The 20,617-nt window shown below is 35.6% G+C and overlaps 2 protein-coding genes across 2 annotated transcripts; both read right to left on the reverse strand.

Moving 5' to 3' along the window:
- Nucleotides 1-5,420: 5,420 nt before the first annotated feature.
- Nucleotides 5,421-13,459, reverse strand: LOC145953566 (uncharacterized). The gene is made up of 2 exons (XM_083067544.1): nt 12,266-13,459; nt 5,421-12,083 (listed from the first exon to the last, which is right to left on the reverse strand). The coding sequence occupies exon 2, from the start codon at nt 10,743-10,745 to the stop codon at nt 5,421-5,423; it is 5,325 nt and encodes a 1,774-aa protein (XP_082923670.1). The 5' UTR covers nt 10,746-12,083; nt 12,266-13,459.
- Nucleotides 13,460-13,586: 127 nt separating this feature from the next.
- Nucleotides 13,587-16,749, reverse strand: LOC145949337 (tryptophan synthase beta chain 1). The gene is made up of 4 exons (XM_083066251.1): nt 16,350-16,749; nt 14,229-15,022; nt 14,037-14,131; nt 13,587-13,937 (listed from the first exon to the last, which is right to left on the reverse strand). The coding sequence occupies exons 1-4, from the start codon at nt 16,683-16,685 to the stop codon at nt 13,771-13,773; spliced, it is 1,392 nt and encodes a 463-aa protein (XP_082922377.1). The 5' UTR covers nt 16,686-16,749; the 3' UTR covers nt 13,587-13,770.
- Between the last annotated feature and the right edge of the window lie 3,868 nt (nt 16,750-20,617).

The following is a 20,617-nucleotide window of genomic DNA, read 5'->3' on the forward strand; positions in this document are numbered from 1 at the left end:
CTCTGTAGTAAAAATAAAAGGTTGTCGAACCTCAGGGACTTGTGAGATAACTTAGATTTCTATTATATTAGTTGATGCTTATAAATTTAAAACTGGAATAGTTACACATATTCAAATTTGAGATATATGATTTTCCAACTTCAAGAAACCAAAGAGTAATTTGATTTAAAGAAAACAGATATAAGAAACAGTTGGGATTTGATTTCATCAATCTCCCTCCTATGTATTCCTATTGATTCTTTCTAAAATTTCCATTACTCATTGTTATTGCATTCTCTATTTTCATTCAAACCCAATCCCTTGGCATAAGAAATTCTGGGATATTCAACTCAATGAATGATTCCTCACTTCATTTAGTTCAATATTCCGCATTACGAATCAGAACTTGTTACAACTATTAAGATCAAGACCATCCCTGGCTCTTAAAAATAATAGGTGATTTGACTCAAGTCTAGATCCAGAAAATGTTTTCCAACTAAATTCTAAATCCAAAATCAAAGATAAGTGATCAGTTTATCTAAGCATTAAGAATGGAATACAAATCACTAACAAAGGGTAACAGATAATATATATATATGAATCAAAGAGAAATACATAGGAGTTTGATGACTACATCAATCCCAAACCTAGAGATTAGCTCTCCATATTACAAGAAATCACCAAGTTACAAGTTGAGAGGTAGAAGAAGAAGATCCTTTGAAGATTCGCGTTCCCACGAGCTCCAGAGTACTCTGTTTTTTTCTTCCTCTCGTGTCAGTCTCCCCTTTCTCTCTCTTTCTTTCCTTATATATGAAAACAGAGTAAGCAAGAGAGATATGAATCCGCTCAGCGCCTCGAAACGGCTGAGCGGATTGAGAGTTCTTCACCATGAAGAAACCTGAATTCTTCACCATGAAGGAACCTAGGCGCTGAGCGCCTTTTATTCGCTGAGCGGATAGGAGGCAGAGAGCACCTTCACATTTCTGGATGAAATCCGCTGAGCGGATTGGAAATGGCTGAGCGGATTGGAGGCAGAGAGCATTCATTTTCTTCCAGGGACCAATTCGCTGAGCGGATATGATCCGCTGAGCGCCTTCATTGTGGAAACTCTCTGTTCTTATTCCGCTGAGCGCCTTAGAATGGCTGAGCCATTCTTCTCCAGGTTTCAAATCCTACAAAATAAGCACAAAATTAGATCAAAGGCTTCCTATTCTATGTGCTAACATTGATCAAGAGTATCTCTTTGATTCCATGCCTATATAAATCAAAATAACATTAATAACAACACAAAAACTATTAGATAAATGTCTCAAATGAATGTTAAATCAAGCTAATTAGACACTTATCAAACTACCCCCAACTTAGAAATTTGTTTGTCCTCAAACAACAATCTTCGTTGAGAATAATATGACTGACTCATCTTTCCAGTGAATACAAAAGTTTCACCCAACAAATATATCAATACATTTTTCATGATTTCACAGAATACAATGAACTTATTTTTCAAAATCCAGTGAGTGATTGCTACAGCAATTGATACCCAATTGATGACAAACATTGTGAACCTCAAGCACACTCAAGGAAAATATCCACTCATCTTCCATTGTTTTCAGCCAAGAGCACTCAAATTTCCTCACTAGTGTATAGCTCTCTTAGTATATTGAGCAGATGAGTGTTTCTCTCCTTTCATGCACCAAACAAGCTAAGTCTGATTTGTTACCTGTCTCTCACAAGTCTATTGTTAAGACTAAGCATGAATTACTAAGGACTTAAGAGGGTTGTAACATGGCTTGGCTATCAGAGATTTGGTTTTTCTTTGGGAATCTGATCTGAAAGCCTGTTTGACAAGAGACATTCTCACTCATATGGTTAATCAAATCCTTGCTCTAGCTTGAATTCTCTTGATTCTTTATACCTCATCCCTCTTTGAATGACTTACTGGTTCCTTCTCTTTCGAAATATTGCACAAATTAATGGAATGATAACAAGGAACCTTGATTACAAAATTAACTCAATTTTTTTTTTTTTTATATATATATTTTTTTTTTATATATATATATTTTTTTAAGAGATATACATAATAATACACTGTAATAGAGATATACAATCCAGCTTCAACCACATGATCTCTCCATGCAAACTACCCCCAACTTGGTTCAAACCCACTTGTTTCATAAAAATGTCTCTTATCAACAAGGCTAAGGACAATCATGGTTTTCCATTTTGAGCTTAGGGGTTCTGTTTAAGGTCAGATTTTATGTTCAAGGATTCATGGGTTGGCTTTTTTTTTTTTTTTTTTTTTTTTTTTTTGGCTACTTGTTAAATTAAACAACTGCCTTAGAAATTTCATGCATAGCATAACTGTAACTAATGAGAGACTCAAACAAAACTGACCGCATGAATTAGTGATGACTCTCCAAGATTGTATTTTAACTGTTTGGCTCACTCACTCACACGGTTTGGTTAAGTGCCCTAACATCAACAACTTTAGAATCATTTCAACTTCACTTGAACAAACTTGAAGCACACAATCAAAGTCAAAATTGTAACCACTTGTGCAACAATGTAACTTCCCAGATTAGAAAATATTGATCATTGAAAACTTGGAATCATAAATTTGCACTTTCTAGAAAAATTTGTCAGTTGAGTTAAACCAAAGCAAGCAACTAATGTATCCAAAATAAAATGCACAATACTGATAATAAATAAAACGAAACAAAATAAACTGCACAAAAACCCTCAGATGTCCTCATCATCATGGTCATCTCCTTCAGCTCCATCTCCTCCTTCTTGCTCCTGCTCATCCTCTCCTCCTTCAAAATGTGGACTGTCCCCAGGCCAATAAAAGTGTTGCTGAAATGCCTCTGGGGATGGCCATTGGAAAGGAGGGCCACCCTGAAACTGTTGCTGATGGGCATGATACATGCTAGTGTTGAGTGACATCAATGCCAGATGGTTGGCCAGATTCTGCTGCTCTATGTGATGAAAGTGTGCAGCCATGAAGTCCTGAGCAGGTACTTGGGAAGAAGAAGAGCCTTGCCCATGCCTCTGGGGTCGAGGTTGTGAAGCATCTCCATGCTGCTCACTTTTGCAATGTATTTTAATATATGCAGCATTGATGGGAGGTCGGAGAGCTTTATTTAAATTGCCAGGCAAACGAGAACCACTAAATAAACATAGCCCAGTAATTAAACCTGGAAAGCCCAAAGGTCTAGAAACACCTGTTGAAGACGGAGAAGATAGCACGATCTTGTGTATTTCATCTGAAATAATTGTAGGTATATCCACCTCTGTCTTTTGCAAAATAGAATAAAGAAGTGTTGCTCTGGGCATGTTTAGATCAGATATGTGGGTGATGCAGTACACATTACAATATAGGAGATTCTGCCAGATACGTGCAGTGGTAGTCAAGTTCTTCCTAAGGAATGAAACTGGGTTACCTGTGAGTCCCACTGTGTATGTACATCCAGGCAAACATAACAGCTTAGCCATTTTGTCCGCATTAAAAGCATGGGCTTTCTTCAATCGGCCAAATTCATCCAAACCATCACCTCCTATAACATCACGACTACCCAAATACTGTTGAATGGCATCCCTAGAATAACTGACCACAGCGCCTCTGACCCAGCTGTTTCTAGTTTGATCAGTCCTCTAGAGCGGGTAAGCATTGGCATAAAACTCCTTGATGATCTCTTCATTATATTTCTTTTCAGGAGTAGCCAATTTGTTCCATTTCCTGCGAGTCAGCTCCCTTTGGAAGTCCATATATTCTCCAGCTTCCAACTCCACCCGTCTTTCAGCAACTATTTGGCGAGGCTCCAACTCAGTATATCGCTGCTGCTTAGTTTTGGTCATGAATCTGTTCCTGTCCAAACGGATTGAAGCCACAGGTGAATGGGTAGGCTCCTCAGTGTCAGAATCATGTGGAGGAGGATTTGAAGAAGCAGCCCCCTTCCTCTTTTTACTGGCTGGAATCTCATGAGTGGGTCTTGATTTTCCCATCTGCAATTCATTCAGAACAAGAGCGAACCATAAATGTTAGACAATTTCAGTTAATTCATGCAATAAAAGAACATGAGATTCTGCATTCCATCCGCTCAGCGCCTCTTATCCGCTGAGCGCTTTAAGCCATCAAGGGTTTCTGACCTCTATCCGCTCAGCGCTTTGGAAGCGCTAAGCGCCTTGCTCCAGAAGTTGAAACTGAACTATCATTTTTAAAACCCATGGCTATGGAACCCACGCCAAAATATACTTAAACTTAACAATGTATGGCAGTGAAATTCAAACCCTGATTTTGGAATGCAGAGAGTTATGCCCCTAACATATAAGGTACGAACCTGAATGCAGCAATTTCAAACCCTAGACATATATCTTTAAAAACAAACCATTGGATTACAAAATTTCAAGAACAGAATAATAACCAAATCCTAACTAACATAAATAGGGCAAAGCAGCAGAATGTATTTCATGAATAACAACCAAGGGTTGGCGCAAAAGAAGAATGTATATGAGCATACCTGGGATTTGAGATGATGATTTTGGAAGCACACAAAAGACTAAGGAATCAGAAGAACTTGAGAGCAAGTGAGAATAAAAATAGCAAGAGGGAGGAGGAAAGGCTCTTTCAACGTTTAGAATAGGAAAGGGCTGAGTGGGTTATGTGTGACCCTTGAGCAGTTGAGGCTTTTAATTCAAATGAAGGCTCAAACCCGTAACTCATCCGCTCAGCGCTTGGGAAGCGCTGAGCACTTTGGCTCCAGAGAGATCACTAACCCCAGGCGCTGAGCGCCTTAATTTCGCTGAGCCAATTGGCTCCAGAGAGTTCTAGGGGTTTTCTCCTTCCAGGCGCTGAGCGCATCCCAGGCGCTGAGCGCCTTGCCTCCAGAACCCCTCCTCATATGAGGCGCTGAGCGCCTATCAAGCGCTGAGCGCCTGACCTCCAGGGACTCATCTGATTATTGACTGATATAAAGGGCTGAGCCACTCAGAGGGGCTGAGCCACTGAGTCCTGGATCAGAAATTATACAATTCTTATTCTAGCTCAGTTTTGATCCCAAATTCCTTAATATTCTTCCTTTACTCCATCAAAACAAACACACATTGAACATCAAAGAAAATGCATAATCTAACACAATATTCTTGAATTTATTTTAAGCATTAAATTCTAAACTCACTCCCTAAAACATCACACATATGAAATTAAACATGCAATACTAAATAATCAAACCACTTTTAAAAACATAACGTCTGGGTTGCCTCCCAGCAAGCGCTTCTTTATTGTCATTAGCTTGACACTTCTTGAAGTCATGGATCAATGAGATGAGTGACATTGGTGAGTTGCTCAATGTCACCACCCAAGTATGGCTTAATTCTTTGGCCATTCACCATCCAAGATCTTCCAGAGTTTGGTTCTTCCAATTCTACTGCCCCATATGGCTTGACTATTTGATCACAAAGGGGCCTGACCATTTGGATTTGAGCTTTCCAGGGAATAATCTCAACCTGGAATTGAACAATAACACCTGTTGGCCTGGTTGGAAATTTCTCTGGACAATCTTCCTGTCATGGTAAGACTTGACTTTGTTCTTATAAATCCGGGAAGATTCATATGCTTGTAACCTCATTTCTTCAAGCTCATGTAGCTGGAGCTTCCTTTTTTCACCTGAGGCCTTCAAATCAAAATTCAAAGTTTTCAAGGCCCAATAGGCCTTATGTTCCAACTCAACTGGTAGATGGCAGGCCTTCCCATACACAAGCTGGAATGGAGATAGTCCAATTGGAGTCTTGTATGCTGTCCTGTAGGCCCACAATGTATCATCCAATTTCACAGCCCAATCCTTCCTTGAGCTGGCTACAGTTTTTTCTAAGATCCTCTTTAACTCCCTATTGGAAACCTCTGCCTGTCCATTTGTCTGAGGATGGTAAGGTGTAGCTACTTTGTGCCTCACACCATAGTGCTCTAACAACTTCTTCAACTGTGTGTTGCAGAAATGAGAACCACCATCACTTATGAGCACTCTCGGTGTTCCAAATCTGGTAAAGATGTTCTTTTTCAAAAACTTAATCACCGTTCGTGCATCAGCTTTCTGAGTCGCTACAGCTTCCACCCACTTGGAAACATAATCCACAGCAACCAGAATGTACTCATTGGAATAAGATGATGGAAGGGGTCCTACAAAGTCAATTCCCCAGCAGTCAAAAACCTCAACTTCAAGGATATTCTGCAATGGTAATTCATGTCTTTTGGAAATTCCTCCAGTTCTCTGACACTTATCACAATTCTTGCAGTGTTCATGAGAATCCTTAAAGATAGAAGGCCAGTAAAATCCAGACTGAAGAATCTTTGCTGCTGTGCGATCTCCATTGTAATGACCTCCATAAGGTGAATTGTGGCAGTGCCACAAAATATCCCTGATCTCTGCACCTGAAACACATCTTCTCAACAAACCATCAGCACCAATCTTAAATAAATAAGGATCATCCCATACATAGTAAGTGGAATCCTTGAAGAATTTCTTTCTCTGTTGCCAATTAAGATCTTCTGGAATGACCCCGGCTGCTTTAAAATTTGCCATATCAGCAAACCAAGGTCTTTCCTGCACAGAGAATAACTTTTCATCTGGAAATTCTTCATGGATAGCACTCTCTAGTATGGTCACCTCTTCATTTTCTAATCTTGATAGGTGATCTGCGATGTGATTCTCACAGCCTTTCTTATCCTTTATCTCTAAATCAAATTCCTGTAACAACAAAATCCATCTTATCAACCTGGGCTTGGAATCAGATTTAGTTAGCAAATACTTAATAGCTGCATGGTCAGTGAATATAGTAATTTTTGAACCAATCAAATAAGAACGAAATTTCTCAAGTGCATATACTATTGCAAGTAACTCTTTCTCTGTGGTTGCATAATTCATTTGAGCCTCATTTAAAACTTTACTTGCATAGTGTATGACATGAAAAATTTTGTTTTTTCTTTGACCCAGCACAGCACCCACTGCATAATCACTAGCATCACACATTAACTCAAAATCAAAATTCCAATCTGGGCTAGTAATTATGGGTGCTGAACACAACTTTTGCTTTAAGAGTGAAAAGGCAGACAAGCAATTATCATCAAATTTAAACTTAACATCCTTCACAAGGAGATTGCTGAGCGGTTTAGCGATCTTTGAGAAATCTTTGATGAACCGCCTATAAAATCCAGCATGTCCAAGAAAACTTCTAATTCCTTTCACATTTGATGGTGGAGGAAGCTTAGAAATGACCTCAACCTTAGCTGGATCCACCTCAATACCTTTCTCAGAAACTTTGTGGCCAAGCACTATTCCTTCAGTCACCATAAAATGACACTTCTCCCAATTAAGAACCAGATTTGTTTCTACGCACCTCCTCAGTACCATGTTGAGATTCTCCAAACATGAATCAAATGATGATCCAAACACTGAGAAATCATCCATGAAAATCTCAATACATTTTTCAACAAGATCAGAGAATATGGCCAACATGCACCTCTGAAACGTGGCTGGTGCGTTACATAATCCAAATGGCATCTTTCTATATGCAAAAACGCCAAAAGGACATGTGAATGCTGTCTTTTCCTGGTCCTTCGGGTCAACTGCTATCTGATTATACCCAGAATAACCGTCCAAGAAGCAATAGAAAGCCTGACCCGCCAACCTCTCTAGCATCTGGTCCATGAAGGGCAATGGAAAGTGATCCTTCCTTGTGGCCTGGTTCAGCTTCCGATAATCAATACACATCCGCCAACCAGTGACTGTCCTTGTAGGAATTAATTCGTTCCTGTCATTCATCACCACCGTCATGCCTCCCTTCTTAGGTACCACCTGAACAGGACTAACCCATGCACTGTCAGAAATAGGGTAAATCATTCCAGCTTCAAGTAACTTAATCACTTCTTTTCTGACAACCTCCTTCATTGTTGGATTGAGGCGCCTTTGAGGTTGTGCTACAGGTCTATAATCCTGTTCCATCAAGATTCTGTGCATGCAGTATGAAGGACTAATACCTTTAAGATCAGACAATGTCCATCCAATAGCCCCTTCATTTGCTTTTAAAACCTCAACTAACTTCCTTTCCTCCTCCGAAGATAAAGAATTGCTAATTATAACTGGTTTTCCACCATTTGCCTCTAAAAACACATATTTGAGATGGCTTGGCAATTGCTTCAATTCTAGCTGCTGAGGTTGAGACTTGTCCCCTTTGTTTAACTCTTGTACACTTGCAGGATTAGTAGAAACCTCCTTGGCTTTGTCTAACTCCTCCAGACATTTCTGAATTTCTCTTTCTTCTTCATCATTAACTTCACTGACCACACTCATCAATGCCTTCTCCAATGGTGTAGCTACTGAGAAATTCTTTTGAGCTTCCAAACACAGCTCATCAATCACATCCACTCTGAAACAACCTGCCTTATCACTTGGATGCTTCATGGCCTCAAAGACATCAAAGTTCACTTCATCATCCTGAACTCTAACCTTGAGTTTCCCATCATCAACATCAATAATAACTTTGGCTGTCTTCATGAATGGTCGTCCCAAAATAAGAGGAACCTCAGAATCTTCCTCCATATCCATGACAACAAAATCTACTGGGAACCAAAACTTATCAACTTTTACTAAGAGGTCTTCAACAACACCATGAGGATACTTGATGGACCTGTCAGCCAACTGCAGAGTCATTCTAGTAGGTCTCACCTCCACCTCACCTATCCTCTGTAGCATTGACAAAGGCATCAGATTGATACTAGCTCCTAAGTCCAATAATGCCTTCCCCACAGAAACATTTCCAATAGTGACTGGCAGAGTAAAACTCCCTGGATCTCTAGACTTTTGTGGAAGTGACTTCTGAATTATAGCACTGCAACCTGCCTCTAACTCCACTGTTCCATCTTCACTCAACTTTCTCTTCTTTGTCAAAAGATCTTTCATAAATCTTGCATAAGATGGCATCTGTTCCAAGGCCTCTGCAAAAGGTATGTTGATCTGTAACCTCTTGATTATATCAAGGAACCTTGCAAACTGGCGTTCCTTGTCTTTCTTTGACGGAGCATGTGGGTAAGGTAGATTCTTCACTGGAGGAGGCCTAATGACTTCTTTCCCTTTCTTCTTTCTCTCCTCCCTCACATCTCCATCTCTCCTCTCATTTTTTTCACTCTCTTTTTTATTATTTTCTTTTTTTTCTTCCTCTTTATTCAACTCCACCTCTTTCTCACTTTCTAACTCAACTACACTCTTTTTCTCTTCTTCCCCAACACTATTGTCTCTCAAATTGTCACCAATCCCCTTACCTATCACAGTGCCTCTCCTTGTTGTAATTGACTGACACTGCTCCTTCGGATTGACCTGTGTATTGGCGGAAAAATTTTTATTTTGTTGATCTGCCAACTGCTTGGCTAGCTGCCCTACTTGAACCTCCAGATTTCTGATAGACGCTTCAGTGTTCTTCTGATTAGTTGTGGAAACCTGCATAAATTGTGTAAGAGCCTCCTCCATTTTTGACAACCTATCAGGCTGATAAGAAGACTGATTTTGATATGGCTTTTGTGGGGGCTGCCTTTGTGAAGGCCCTGCTTCTTGTTTCCACCCAGAATACTGATTCTGATTACTCCTCCAGCCTTGATTCTGATTATAATTACCAGAGAAATTCCCTTGCCTTCTTGGATTGCTCATGTAATTAACTTCCTCCTCCTGTTCTGATTCAGATATAGAACATTGCCCATTTGGATGATCACCTGCACAAAAATCACATCTCATTACTTGTTGAGAGCGTGAAGATGATCCTACTTGAAGTTTGGACATCTGTTTCCTTATCTCTTCCATCTGCTGAGAAAGAAGCTTATTCTGAGCCAGAATTGCATTTTGAGTATCCAATTCTAGAATTCCCCGTTTGGAAGGCTGGCTCCTGTCATGGTGAGCTTGGTAATCACTGGCTGCCAAAGCATCAATAATAGTGATTGCTTCCTCAGAATCTTTCATCATCATAGAACCACCTGCAGAAGCATCCAATAACATCTTTGTTTGAGGCCTTAACCCATTACAGAACATGTTGAGTTGTGCAACATCATCAAACCCATGATTTGGGCATTTCCTCAGCAAGGATTTATATCTCTCCCAGGCCTCACACAAAGGTTCATCAGCGCCTTGAGAAAATGTTGCAATTGCTGATTTGGCACTTATATATCTAGAAGGAGGAAAGAATCTAGCTAAGAACTTCCTTTCTACGTCCTCCCATCTAGTTAGGCTCTGATTTGGATGAGCCTGCAACCATGTCTTCGCTTTTCCTGTCAAAGAGAAGGGAAATAATCTCAAGTAGACCGCTTCTTCATCTTCTCCAGGAATGCCCATAGTGCCAATAAGCTCATAGAAAGTTGACAGATGTGTGTAGGGATCTTCATGGTCCATCCCTGCAAATTGATTGGCAGTGATGAGAGATAATAATGCTGGTTTCATCTCCACCCCCTTAGCTGGTCTGGCTATACTGGAAAAGTGCCTAGGACCCAATTGATGATTGTATTCTCCAAGGAGTCTCCTTGGCTGATGATGAGGTCCATGACCACCTGGTCCTTCTTCAGCCATTGATTCAGAATTAAAGTGTTGAGCTGAAACTGAAGTGGAAGTACCCTCCTGTTCCCGTCTCTCCTGTTCAAGCTTCCTTTGTCGCCTTCTTCTGCTATTATTTTTCCTAGCTGTTTTCTCAATCTCTGGATCAAATAACAGCTGCTCAGCAGGAATTTTTCCTCGCATACAAAGACTGACTTAAACAGAAAAGTTAGAACAACAGGTAAAGAATATATTCAACAAAATGAAAACTAAGAAATATATACAATAAGATCCAACTAATACAATAGAAATCACAACTATCTTGACACAAGTCCCCGGCAACGGCGCCAAGAAACTTGTTCGTATTTTTAATAGGCAAGCGCACCCAAGTCTCTGTAGTAAAAATAAAAGGTTGTCGAACCTCAGGGACTTGTGAGATAACTTAGATTTCTATTATATTAGTTGATGCTTATAAATTTAAAACTGGAATAGTTACACATATTCAAATTTGAGATATATGATTTTCCAACTTCAAGAAACCAAAGAGTAATTTGATTTAAAGAAAACAGATATAAGAAACAGTTGGGATTTGATTTCATCAATCTCCCTCCTATGTATTCCTATTGATTCTTTCTAAAATTTCCATTACTCATTGTTATTGCATTCTCTATTTTCATTCAAACCCAATCCCTTGGCATAAGAAATTCTGGGATATTCAACTCAATGAATGATTCCTCACTTCATTTAGTTCAATATTCCGCATTACGAATCAGAACTTGTTACAACTATTAAGATCAAGACCATCCCTGGCTCTTAAAAATAATAGGTGATTTGACTCAAGTCTAGATCCAGAAAATGTTTTCCAACTAAATTTTAAATCCAAAATCAAAGATAAGTGATCAGTTTATCTAAGCATTAAGAATGGAATACAAATCACTAACAAAGGGTAACAGATAATATATATATATGAATCAAAGAGAAATACATAGGAGTTTGATGACTACATCAATCCCAAACCTAGAGATTAGCTCTCCATATTACAAGAAATCACCAAGTTACAAGTTGAGAGGTAGAAGAAGAAGATCCTTTGAAGATTCGCGTTCCCACGAGCTCCAGAGTACTCTGTTTTTTTCTTCCTCTCGTGTCAGTCTCCCCTTTCTCTCTCTTTCTTTCCTTATATATGAAAACAGAGTAAGCAAGAGAGATATGAATCCGCTCAGCGCCTCGAAACGGCTGAGCGGATTGAGAGTTCTTCACCATGAAGAAACCTGAATTCTTCACCATGAAGGAACCTAGGCGCTGAGCGCCTTTTATTCGCTGAGCGGATAGGAGGCAGAGAGCACCTTCACATTTCTGGATGAAATCCGCTGAGCGGATTGGAAATGGCTGAGCGGATTGGAGGCAGAGAGCATTCCTTTTCTTCCAGGGACCAATTCGCTGAGCGGATATGATCCGCTGAGCGCCTTCATTGTGGAAACTCTCTGTTCTTATTCCGCTGAGCGCCTCAGAATGGCTGAGCCATTCTTCTCCAGGTTTCAAATCCTACAAAATAAGCACAAAATTAGATCAAAGGCTTCCTATTCTATGTGCTAACATTGATCAAGAGTATCTCTTTGATTCCATGCCTATATAAATCAAAATAACATTAATAACAACACAAAAACTATTAGATAAATGTCTCAAATGAATGTTAAATCAAGCTAATTAGACACTTATCACCCAACCAATAATAGGTCCGTCAAAATGAGTCACGTCGAGTTGACCCACCAGAAAAAAATTGGTTGCAAATCCTAACCCATGCCACCTGACTTGCTAGCCTGCCAAAAAAAAAAGGAAAAAAATTCTATATTTGCTTTGAGTTACCCTTCCAACACACATTTTTTTTCTCAATATCTAAAGAACCAATATAAATTAGTGCACCTAAATGATAAAAAAAAATTTAAATTACATATAATAAAATAAATCAAATGCATAATAGATTTGTTGCACGATAAATCTCAAATTATATACAAAATAAATCTAAAGTGACTTAATTAAATTTAAATTAAAAAAGTAAGTAAAAAATATATTAAATATATATATATATATATATATATATATTGTGTTGTTTGAGTAGCATTGGGCGCAACATACCTATTTTATGATGATCTATTGATGGATATTGATGACCATGATGTATGTATGATAACATATAAGAATGAATACTTAGTTGTAAGTTGATAGATAAATTGATGATGTTAAGATGTAAGTTGTATGTTGTATAGCTGTAAAGTTGTGAAGTTGTGGATATATGACTGAGATACATGTCTTAGTTAAGATACATATATGCTAGAGGAGACTTATGTTTACTAGTGCAAAAAAAAGTATTTTATGTCGGTTATTTTGGGATTTTTTGTTTTAAAGTTGGATTTTCCTCTTGGGTTTATGTGAATTGATATGGAGGTGAACTAATATACCTAACTTAATTGAGATATGTTTAACGTTCTAGTTCGATAGGGTCAAGTCAATTAAGTTGTAAAAGATCTCCTCAATTAACATGTTTAATGATACATTAATTATTAATATATGTATGCTGAAATGTTGAGTATATTAAAGTTGATAAATGTCGAGCACATGATTGTTAAGTTATGAGTTCTGGTATTGTTGATATATGCTTTTGTTGTCTTTGATGTCGTATTGTTATATTTGTTTCTTTCATAAGTTTATTCTTCTTTTTCTTGTGGTTGAGATTATGATAATCATACTTAATATGCAAGTAGGATAGAATTAAGTGGTTAACTGAAGTGATAATAATGTTTTGAAATTCTCGACCACTCATCTAAAAGATATTTTTGTAATAGTTTAATCTATGATGTATATAGTATATGTACTAAATTTTTATATATCGTGTATATTTCATACATTTTACCTACATGAATAGTCAGTTATCTTTGCAAGTTGATCTATCTAAATGATTTATCTATATTTTCTTTTAACTTTTGCTTTATTGTCAATTTTTATAGTAAATACGATGACTTATTTGGATCGTTACACAATCTCCTCCTATGAAACAATAACTCAAGATTTTTATTGTCATTTCTTTCTTTTTTACAACAGATACCTGATGATTGTTAAATATTTATATTTCCGGCCACTTGCTAGCTAGCCAATACAATTTTAAGCATGTATTGTTCGTTTAATCGTTTATAGAAATATAGCGTTTAATTTATATAGTATTCAGCTCCATCTGTCATTCATTGTCAAATATTGCTGCATCCTTATCTCCACGCCCACTGCAATTCACAACTACCTTACTCCCATCGCATAGAGTAGGAGCCAACTTATCTAACAAAGCCAATGCGTGTGCAGCCTCCAGAGATGCAAATATGCCCTCTAATTTGCATAATCTTCCGTATGCTGCAAATTATATATATGTGATCACTACATTAATGGTTATATATATAGTTGCAACATTAATTTAAAATACATATGCATGCTTATGTTTATTGCATGTACCATCCAGAGCTTCTTGATCATTTGCGACGCAGAATTCGGCACGGCCAGTCTCTTTAAGGAAGCTTAGCTCAGGAGCAACTCCTGGATACTCCATCCTGAGTTAAAAGATGGATAATGAAGGTGAATGGTGAAAAGTGAAAAGATATATAATATTTGAATATATATAAATGAAAAATGAATATGAGTAGTGACCCTGGTGCGATGGAATGAGGTTGAATAACTTGACCATCGTGATCCTGCAGTAAATAAGTGAGGGCTCCGTGGTAAACACCGACTTCTCCAGCGGTCAAAGATGAAGAATGTGTTCCAGTCTCCAATCCCAAACCACCTGCCTCAACTCCAATAAGCCTCACATCTCTATCATTTATAAACTCATGGAACAAACCCAAAGCGTTGGACCCAGTCCCCACGCAAGCCACAACAACATCTGGTTTCCCTCCCCATTTTTCCAACGCTTGAATCCTCGTTTCTTTCCCTATCACTGACTGAAACTCACGAACCATTGTCGGACACGGGTGTGGTCCCACCGCTGAACCCGTCAAGTGGTAATTCTTCTCCAAATCCCCCACCCAATATCGAAATGCCTCTGATGCTGCATCTTTGAACCCTCCATCAACTCCTTCAACCTCAGCTCCTAACAACTTTATCAACCTCACGTTCGAACATTGTCTCTGCATGTCTTTAGTGCCCATCAACACCATGCACTCCAAACCAAGTTTTGCGCATGCTGCGGCCGTTGCAAGGCCATGCTGTCCAGAACCAGTGGCGGTCACGATGGTTTTCGAACCCATGCGCTTAGCAATCATGGCTTGCGCAAGAGCGTTGTTGATCTTGTGAGACCCAGTGTGGTTCAGATCCTCTCTCTTTAAGTATATGTCGGGTCCTTTCCCATTATTCATGCTCTTGTAGTACTCCGATAAACGCTCAGCATGATACAGAGGTGTCCCCCTCCCAACATAATCTCTTAATGCTATCCCTAGCTCTCTCTGCAAGTACAATCATTCAAATAAACATTTCTTCCAATTAATTAGTATATTCAATGTTTTTTAAAGATTACCCGCTGTTCAATTTTTTTAATATATTATATATCTACTATTGTACTAGTAGCCTAGTAGTTAATTGGTTCATATTTCTACTATTGTACAGAGGTGTCCCCCTCCCAACATAATCTCTTAATCCCACCGCTAACTCTGCCTGCAAGTACAATCATTCAAATAAATTTGTCGAATTCACGGCAATGACAATAAATTATTTTGTTGGCTAGCTAATTTAGTATATACAGTACTATGAGTATGTTAGTACAAATTTTTTAAATTTTTTTTTAAAACTCCTTTCAAACAAGTTTGATGTACTTTACACTTTGAATGGCAAGTGGTTTAATTGGTTCATTGGAATTAAATGTAATATTTTGTGAGAAGATATCACTAGTAGAAAAATATATTTTTATAAAAAATATTTATAAAAATATTTACGAATTTTCTTGCAATAATAATTTTACAAAAAATTTTTACGAATTTATTTGCAAAAAATAATTTGCAAATTTTGCTACAATTTTAATAATCATAAAAAAAATTTCATGGTAAAATTTTACAGAAAATATTGTAAGAATTTTATTTTATTTCTGGCAGGTTTTCTTGCAAAAATAAATTTACAAGTAATGTTTACTAATTGATAGAAAAATTTTGCAAATAATTTTTCCTGTGAATTTTCTTGTTAATCTTAATCCGCAGGAAAAATCAAAAAAATATTTAAATTTATAAGTTTAATATTTTACAAAAAACTTCAAGTTTCACATCGATTGAAAATAAAACAATTAAAGAGTATATAAGTTGGGGCAACACTTATCTTACAAGTTGATTTATATGGTTGAGTGTTAGACTTATAATAATCTACAATCTTAGGGTTTAAAAGATCATGTATCACATGTTAGAGGCGTGGAAACAAATGCTTCAGATGAATTTATTGTGAGCATTTAAAAATTGAAGAATTATTGATAAAATTTATAGTAATTTCTTTGATTTTTTTTTGTAAAAAATATTCCTGCAAAATTTCTTGCGAAAAATTTACAAAAACTTTTCTGTAAATTTTTTTTTGAAGGAAATTTTTCTGCAAAATTTTTTCGCAAGAAATTTCACAGAAAAATTTCTTGCGAATTTTAAAATTCGCAAAAATTTATTATCTACAAAGGTAAAACTTGTATATAAAATTTCGTAAAAAAATCATAAAAATAATGTTTATTACAAATTTTAATAAAAAAATTATATATAATAAGAGAAATTATAATAGTGATATGGATTATCTAAATGAAATAACCTGAAAAAGTTGATCACGGAGGACGTTATTGAAGGTCAGTTCAAGGTGGTTCAAAGCCGCTACAAGTGCCTCGGGTACAAACTTGCCTCCAAACCTACCGAACTTTCCAGGAATAGAAGTGGTGGTTGTGAGGGGTTTGGTCTCAAGAATTTGTATTGAGGGTGTGGATGGGGGCACAGAGGTGATGGCCAATTCGGGGAACTTAGTGGTCTTAAAGGTTTCTTGAGTGACCACAGCTTGAGCCACTACCGAGGTGGCTCGGCCCTTGGTCGCACTTTTCTCATCTGAGAAGTGGCTGCTAACAATTGCCCCTTGCAATTTGCATGATGCCATCATCTTTCTGTTAATTTCCGTGAGAGAGAGAGATATATATTATTTGTGTGTTGTGATTGCAAGCATGTCCCCCATCAGGCCACCTTTATAATGTGCCTGGCTAGTGGTTACGTACGATGTTTGACGCCCTCCCGTGGATAAGAATTTCACCGCATTTTATTTGTGTTTGTTGAATTTGGATCATACGCGGTGTTTATAAAACATGATTCACTTTAGCGGATCTATAAATTTTAGATAGTGAAGATAATACTTATTCATATATTTGTAGTATTAAAAATTTTATATATAATTTTAAAGGTATAAATATATCATAATTAAATTTTACAAGTTTTTATATTTACAATTACAATTAATTAAAGATGAAAATAAATTAGGTTAGATTAAATTTTATCACAATTTATTAGGTTTGAACCTAGCTTTTTAAAAAAATATATATCATAAGTATGACTTATTTATCTATTATAAATATTTTTTTAAATGTTTGGAAAGAACTACAATCCTAAAGACCTATTTTATAATAATTTAACACTATTAAAAATAAATATGTCAAATTTTATAAAAATCAAGTTTAATTTATTTATAATGTTTTTAATATCTAATATATATTTTTAGATGATAATTTATTTTAAAATATATTTTATAATAATAATTCTAAATGGAACATAAATCTTTCAATTTTTTATTATAATTTTTTTATTCAACGTATATAATAAATAAAAACACAAAAGGTAATCATGCATACAGTAAATCTTATTTTATCAAAAATTATTTTTTTTAATATATTACATTATATATGCGAGTATTAAGATATATATATATATATATGTTATAATAAAATTTTAAAAAATTGATTTATTATTAAGGAGTATTCTTTATTATATAAGAAAATTAATCTCTTTCAAAAGTTTAACAAACATCAAATAAATAAATATCTTTTCCAAATCTATATTTTATACATATGATAATTTAAACATATATATGTATTTTATTAGAATATAACTTTTTATTTTTTAAAATATATTATATTTTTAGATAAAAAATTGTGTATATCTTAAATAGTAGTGGGGCAAGTGCCCCCACTGTGTATAATGTAGAACGTTACAAATAGCTAGCCCTAAGATTTAGGGCGATTGCATGCACGAGGCAGAATTTGAACCCCTGACCTTGTTTAAGCGTAGATCAACCCTTACTGCTGAACCACACACTTTATGTGTTATCATTCTTCTTCTTTTTTTTTAATGTGTATTAGTCTGTAAAAATAACTCATAATATTATACAAATGTAGTATATATTCTGTTATTTTCTTAGCAATTACGTATTTAATTATTTATGTGTTTTTATCTTTTTAAGTCTAGGAAGTGAGATCCTAATTTCATAAATAGCATTCAAATATTTATAAAAGCAAATTTTTTTTCAGACTAAAAAAAAAAAAAAAAAAAAAGTCAGCCGGGCAGATTAAAGAACGCAAATCCGTGGCTGTGTATGTGATCTAAACGTGTTTCACGAATACCATCTGATCTCATGGCTTTTATAATTCTAATTTCTATCGACTACCCTTGGATTAGATTTTCTGCACCTATTCTGTCTCTTCAATTTTTATTTTTGTAATTTTTGTAATCATTGATATAAATCTGATCGTCAAATTTTTTGATGCGGAGATAGCACAGCTACAGAAGATCCTTACGTGAACTATATTTCTTTTTTAAAAAAACATCAATTTTTTGTAATGTTATATTAATACCAAAAGTAATAATTAATTCATACATTTGAGGATTGTAAAGGGACACAATCTTTTTTAACATAATTTATTCTATATTTAAAGTTAAAATTTGAACTCTAAATACATAGAACATCAAGTTTATTAATTTTAATGTTTAAGAAAAATATGAACTAGTAAAAATAATATAGATTAAAAAATAAAGAAAAAATTATTTATTTATTTATTTATATAAAAATAGTTTTTGACTTAAACTTTAATAAAGTTATTTATTGAAATAATAGAAAGGCTCCAATAAATAAAATAAGATTAAATTGATCTAATTTTTATGTTTTACAATATATTTCAATCAATTAAAAAATTATTAAAAAAGGTGTATTAGAGAACTTGTTCCCACATCCTATCATTTTATTGTTGTCATTCTAAATTGAAGGAAAAAGTACCCCTATAAACTTGAAATTTGAACCACCGCATGGGTGGTGGGAACCACGAAAATAACTCATTTGTTTTGTCACAATGATATTAAATCTCTTACTTAGGTATTACCTTGAAGAATTAATTGGTCACTTTGGTGGGGATACTATGGGTTAAAAAAGAAAGTATTTAAACTCAAGCGTTCAGTAGGGGTTGATTTACATTTAAGTAAGGTCAAGATTCAAATCCTGCATTGTGTATACAGTCGCGTTAAATCTTGGAGTCAGCTATCTCACCCTTTGACGTGCCTCCAACCTAGCGAGGAGATTAATCACTGTTATCGGCGGTGGATACTCTAGCTACCCTTTGACGTGCCTCCAACCTAGCGAGGAGATTAGTCACTGCTATCGGCAGTGGATACTCCAGGAATGAACAAAAAAAAAAAACATGATATGTCAATTTTAAAATTTTATGTATAGCTAAATTACAATTAAAGATAATTTATATTTTAAAATAAAGAATATCAATATAAATAAATCTAATTTTATTTATATAAAATATTATTTTTAAATTAATCTAATTGAATTAACATGCCTCACAAGTCACAATGAAACTTAAATCTCTTCTCAATATATATTTAATTTAATTTTTAAAATTCAAACTGGTGAAGTTTTATGAGATAAAAGATTAAAAGTATCATTCTCTTCGGTTCTTTTTATAATAATAAAAAAAAAAAGTATCAGTATACCAGTAATAGTTATTTTTTATGAATTAAAAGGACTCGAAGTAATATTATATTTGTATTCAGTACAGTTATATAGTTTTATTTATAAAAATACACATGTATATATAATATTTATTTCAAATGTTTTTTTATGTGTATAAAAGTTTAAATTTTTTATTAGTTTTTTCTTAATATCTAATAAAATATGAGTTAATCACTTATACACTATTTCACACTAACAATTAATTATATCTTTTAATTGTATCATGTCATTATTAAAAATAAATATGTTTATAGTGACATAACACAATTAAAATATATAATTAATTGTCAATAAAAAAAATTTACACTACAAATGTATAAGCGATTAATTTATAAAATATTTAGGTTCATTCATGAATTAATTTGTTATTAATATATAAGCTATTTTTAAATAGATATGTTGCGTGATGCATGACTGCTATCTTTCATGCAATTATTGTTCGTTATCTTTCATTTAGAACGTGGGTATATGTTTCTTTCTGGCACGCTTTTTTGTTTCATTAACCTTAAAATTGTTCTGGACCGCACATTTTCCATCAATATCCTCATCCCGAAACATATTTTAGGCATATTGGGTGGTGTATGGTTCTTCTGTGATTTAGCGGGAACAAATAAAATGGGTGAAAATTAGGGTTGGGCAGGTTTTGACTTTTGACACGCCGGGGTAGGCCTGAGCATCGGTCGGCCACGGTCGATTTCGGATCAAAATTCCTAAAATCATCCGAAATCGATTAAGAAAAATCAGGGGCCATTTTCCGACCGACGAAGAACTCAGATTTTGGCGGGTTCAATCCGTGCGGGTTACGGGTTCATCGGATGGATTTATCGGTTTGAGAAGCTTCCTCGTCGCCATCCGTCGCCATTCTTTGCCGATCTCTGTCGCTGCTTCATTTGGGGGAAATCACGGAGTTTCAGATCTCCGCATCACCACCTTCATCAACCAGAACAGGAAGTTTCTCAGCAGCGGTAGCCATGGAAGAAGAAGAAAGAAGCAGAAGAAAGAAGACGAAGTGAAGAAGAAGAATAAAGAAGACAGTG

The sequence above is a fragment of the Cajanus cajan genome, chromosome 11 (assembly GCF_000230855.2).
Source record: "Cajanus cajan strain Asha chromosome 11, NIPB_CcT2T_4, whole genome shotgun sequence".
NCBI classification, from domain to species: Eukaryota; Viridiplantae; Streptophyta; class Magnoliopsida; order Fabales; family Fabaceae; genus Cajanus; species Cajanus cajan.